This window comes from Neolamprologus brichardi, chromosome 11 (assembly GCF_056152115.1).
Source record: "Neolamprologus brichardi isolate AB-2024 chromosome 11, ASM5615211v1, whole genome shotgun sequence".
Lineage (NCBI taxonomy): Eukaryota > Metazoa > Chordata > Actinopteri > Cichliformes > Cichlidae > Neolamprologus > Neolamprologus brichardi.
Window position 1 is genome coordinate 5,096,957 of NC_142114.1, and position 5,342 is coordinate 5,102,298.

The 5,342-nt window shown below is 44.5% G+C and overlaps 1 protein-coding gene across 1 annotated transcript; it reads left to right on the forward strand.

Moving 5' to 3' along the window:
• The first annotated feature begins 309 nt into the window (after nt 1–309).
• sox4b (SRY-box transcription factor 4b) lies at nt 310–4,929 on the forward strand. Its single transcript, XM_006804403.3, has one exon. It carries the CDS (start codon nt 879–881, stop codon nt 2,121–2,123), a length of 1,245 nt encoding a protein of 414 aa, XP_006804466.1. The 5' UTR covers nt 310–878; the 3' UTR covers nt 2,124–4,929.
• Nucleotides 4,930–5,342: the final 413 nt, after the last annotated feature.

The window sequence follows — 5,342 nt, forward strand, 5'->3', positions numbered from 1 at the left end:
AATGATATACACATGGGCTGGTGGTGAGAGTCTGGAGGGGAGGGGGGGGGTGTTCATAACATAAGCCAATGTCTCTTTAAAAAAAATGAAGTTTCTTGTTGTATTCTGGAATGAGGTCAGACACGAGGCTCCTCATTGCACGCGCTGATTATTATTAGATTCCATTTTTGGCCAATCGGCGCCGAGGTGGGCGTGAGTCTGGCGCGGAGGCAGGCTAGCGACAGGATTTCATTGGTGGATTTTTATCGCCGTTGTATTACGGGAAGGAATAAATGCAAGTAAGGGGGCCGGGCCGTGAGGGCTGCTTGAAACGCGACTGTAGTTGATGGGAGGCGGACAGTGTAACTCGCTCTAGCTGCTTTTTTCTCCCTTACACAGCATGCATGGCTTTTGTTTCTGATGCAGAGAAAAGCACTTACCCTACACACTGTACTTGGGAGCCCTTTGTAAGTGCCCGAGCGCACAGTGTGGCACCCGGTCTGCGCTCTGCAGCTGCATAGACTGTGCTCAGTGGCCCCCACGGCTAAACTGGTTTTTATAACAGAAGGGGAGACTGAGAGACTGATTACAGGGTACACAGTGGAGACTGGGCTACCATCCGTGCTGTTTTAAACGCCAACAGAAGCTGGAAATTAAACTTTTTTTTTTCTTTTTACGCATCTAGCCCACTGAGGCTACTCTGGACTGAAGTGTTGCCGAGTTTACTGCGCATCTCAGGAGTGAATTATTTCTTGCACTGGCTTTTACTCGGCTCAAACTGTGAAGAGGAGGAGAGAAAAGAGCTGAGTTTGCTTTAATAGTGAATCAGAGGAGCAAGGAGAGAGGGAGAGAAAGAGCAAGCACACCGCTCTCCCCCTCTGTCTGCACAGCTGGGCAGCATGGTGCAGAAAATGAGCCACACAGAGAGCACCACCGAGGCGCTGTCCTTCTTCGCCGGGGACTCGAGCTCCGACTCCGGGGCGTGCATGGACCTTGAAACGGCCGCTTCGCCTCTCTCCCCGGGCTCCACCGCTTCTTCGACCGCCGGCGACAAGTTGGGAGACAACCCGGCGTGGTGTAAAACTCCCAGCGGTCACATCAAGAGACCCATGAACGCGTTCATGGTGTGGTCCCAGATAGAGAGGAGAAAAATCATGGAGCAGTCCCCGGACATGCACAACGCCGAGATCTCAAAGAGGCTGGGGAAGCGGTGGAAACTGCTCAGAGACAGCGACAAGATCCCCTTCATCAGAGAGGCGGAGCGGCTCAGGCTCAAGCACATGGCGGACTATCCCGACTACAAGTACCGGCCAAGAAAGAAGGTAAAATCGAGCGCATCCAAGCCCGCAGGAGAGAAGGGGGAAAAGCTCAACTGTAGCTCCAACAACACCAGCACTAAGACGTCCTCCTCTTCGAGGAAGAACGGATCCAAATCACCCAGCAGCAGCAGCAAACCCCACAAATCACTTTTCGGGAGCAGCAGCAATAGCACCAAAGCATCAGTGTTTGCCTCTGAGCACCCAGCAGAGCACCACCACAACTCTCTCTACAAGTCCAAGTCCGTCTCCTCCTCAGTAGCCAAGCAGATACCTGATGGCAAGAAGCCCCGACGAGTATACGTGTTGGGGAGCAGCGGGGCTAGCTTGAGCGTGAGCCCGGCGTCTTCCGTCGTGGTCCCGGCCAGCCCGACGCTCAGCAGCTCGGCGGACTCCAGCGACCCGCTTAGCCTGTACGAGGACGCGGCCAGCGGCAGAGAGGAGGGTGCCGACTCCCCCGGCAGCAGCGGCAGCTTGGGCGGCTCTTCGGAGCGCCACGGTGGGCACACGTACAGCAGTCGGCGGGCTTCCTCGCCTACCCCCTCCGGCTCTCACTCCTCCGCCTCGTCGCACTCCTCCTCGTCCTCCTCGGAGGACGAAGAGTTCGAGGACGACTTGCTCGACATCAACCCGAGCCCCAGCTTTGATAGCATGTCGCTGGGGAGCTTTGGCTCCTCGGTGCTGGACAGGGACTGGGATTTGAACTTTGAGTCCGGCTCCGGAGGGTCCCACTTCGAATTCCCCGACTACTGCACACCCGAAGTCAGCGAGATGATCTCCGGGGATTGGCTAGAGTCCACCATCTCCAACCTGGTGTTCACGTACTGAGAAAGGCAAGAAACGTCAGGTAACGTCCTGAAAGCAAATTAATAATAATAACAAGAAGAAGAATGAGACCACAAACAGAAACGGGGACATAAGTGGGCGCAATAGTTTGTGTTATAGACTTAACTGCATCGGACTATTAAAGCCCCGCTGAAACTACCCCCCAGTCCTTTCTCGCCCCCCAAAATAGGCAAGAGGCTGCATATCCTTGGAGAGCTAAACTTTAAAGCAAATAAATGCCTTTCCTAGGCTACTTTTCTTTGGATGCGTCGACTGTGGGACTTAATACCAACACGACAGTGAAGGGGGTGAAGAAGAAGAGGAAGTAGTACTGGAGACTGAAAACGCTCAGTCGTGGACTGTTTTGAACTGAACAACTTTACTGTGATTGATTTGCACGTCGTTCACTTAATCAATGTTGTTGACGATTTAGCAAAAGAAAGAAAGGAAAAAAAAAAGAGACATTTTGCAACTTTTTACCAATCGCCAGGTGAACTTCACCACTAAAAAGGTACAGAAATGGGACTGCCGTGCGACATTTTTTTGTTGTTGTGGTGTGTCACTAAAGAGGGATTTAAAAAAGAAAAAGAAAAAAAAGTGAAACCAAGGTGGGTTGGAGTTTTTTAAATTTTTTTTCTAAGTCGACTATTTTCTCAAAAAGCAAAAGGAAAAAAAACACGTTAAGCATGATAGCCTACTTTGTTCCTATCTTGTGCTGAGATTTTTTCTGTGAGACTGTCGAGCAGTTTAAAAACTAGTATTAGGGTTATTTAAATGGATAGGTGGCGCTCGCTTCGGTTCTTCTCTTTAAAAGAAAGAAAGGAAAAAAACGGACATTGAAATAATCACCAGCTGTTGTAATTTTTCAGACTTCAGGATTCAAACGCAACTTCAAATCTGTGCTGAACTTTATACACATGTTCTCTATGATTCAGGACCAAAATTCTTTTAATGTTTTCAAGATTTTAACTATAGAGAAATCCTCACCGGTTTCTCTCTCTTCTTTTCCCCTTTTCTCCTCCATCCTATGAGCTTTGTTTTGTACATGTATTCAGATGCCATTTTATATGGGATGTTGTATTTATATACTGGGCCAAGCATTTTTGACTTGATCATTTTTTTTAATTTCTTGTATACATGATCTAGTCCTGTATTATTATTATTTTCTTACACGATTGTTTGTCAGTATGTCTGTGTCTGTCACATTTCCTTCTCAGGCGAAGGGCTAGAGTTTAAAAAAACACAACTTTTGATTTCTTTTTTTATATTTAAATGTACACACTTTTGGACACTTAAAAAGAGAGGAAACAGTTTGATTATTTTCTCAGTGTATTTTTGTACAAATCTATATAGAAAGTGGGGGAGTCAACAATCGGTGTGTGTAGCCTACTAATACAGCTGTATTGGATTTTCTAATTTTTAATACCACCGGCAGGCTGCTTTTCATGCTGCCTTCAAGTGCTTACAGTAAGCTCGTGTGCTCTAAGGTTTTGTTGCCTGTCCAAACGTTTCCCCCACATTTTTTTCCTTTTTTTTCTTTCGCAAAAACAGGCAACAAAACAGACCTTTTAACCGCGGTGCCAATTGTTTTTGATTTTAGAAATCAAAGGCACCAAACTACATTTACCTACTGACGAAATAAAGGAGCCCTCGTGGCTCAGGTGTGTAATTCATGTTTTACTTCAGTAAACAGGCAAACTTTGCGTGTCTTTTACCAGCATATGCTCTTAAGACTTCTCTGATATCCAGTCCCTAAATATTTCAATATCCTGTATCGACCGTAGCCTGCAGGCATGACATGCTTAACTTCTAAGGATTTAATTGCGATTTGCCCGACAGCACTTGAAAGCAGCATCAGCCTTTGTATCAGCCTACCTTCAACGTTTACAGTGCCAGACTGCAGGCTCCTTAAAGACACAGGAACGCATTGTTTCTGCAGGCTATTCCTGTGGGCCATGTGGGTTTAAGAGCATCACTATCTTGAGCAGCCACTTTGCTTTTGCATTTCCTGTCAAATATCTTGCCTGTGACGACAACAACAAGGAGATTGTAGCTTTAAATTTGACTTATTTCTTGATGTTTTCATTAACTGATGTCACATTTGCCAATCAACCACTGGATTGAAATAGCACTAGCGTTGCAGCAAGTAAACAACAAGGATGATAACATCAAGCGTATTCAAATTTCAGACTTGAGTTCTGCAAACACCTACTTGTACTGCGTTTCTCATTGTATTTGAATATATAATCTTTTCTACTTGTGGGCTAACTATTAGCTAATAATTGTTTTAGTATCTTTATGGCATGGTGAATAGCATTTGTATTTCAGATTCAGGTTATTAGCTGTTGTGTTTTTCAGAAAAAAATGGAAAAAAATGAGGAAAAGCGATGAAACGTGAACTCGGTCTTTGTATATTTGACTGTATCATAAAGCAAAAAGATTGTGTGTTTATGTACGTTGTTGCTATCGAGGACAGGCACTGTCTAGAGCTGCCATCTTTTACACATCATTACCTACATTCGAGGTGGTCAGTTCAGACTGTTTTTTTTATATATAAATATGAAAGCATTTTTAAATATATTAACTTTATTTTTCATCCATCCTGTGCAATATGATGTGTAGAATTATCATTTATTGTCTCTAATCATGCCATAAACAAAAGTACCCACCCTCTTTTTGAGTCTCAGAGAAAAGGGGCGGGGACTCATGCCAGCTAAATTGTGTCCATTCACTGCCTGTCAGATTGTTGATACAAACTTGTGTACAGAACTTTTTCAAGGAAGGAAATAAATATCAGCTGGAACTGAAACTCAACAGCTTTTTTCTTTATTCATGAGTGTTTTTTTTAATCTCTCATTCAATGCCATGAATACCCAAGACATGATACATTTGTGTTATTATGTTCCAAGTTCCTCTCCTAACAGTAGTTGTCCAAACTGTGTTTAACTATTACATTATATGTTGTTAAGTGTTTTCTATAAGCAGATGAAGGTTTTTACTCACCACTTCAGCTGCTTTTAATTGGCTCTTCTATTCTTTTATTATTTTCTCCCCAAGTTAATCAAGCCATGGTTTACTTGGGGAGAAATGGACAACTGAAAGCAAACGTTTGCAATGGGGGCTGAAAATAATTTAAGTGCTCAAAATAACTTATAAAAACAGTCTTGAGTAATGAGCATTAACTGCTTTTGGGGAAATCCACTCCAGCGGTGTGGCAACACG

Bases quoted from the DNA above. Each gene is read 5' to 3' on its own strand.
- sox4b (XM_006804403.3), top strand. From the start codon at position 879: ATGGTGCAGAAAATGAGCCACACAGAGAGCACCACCGAGGCGCTGTCC.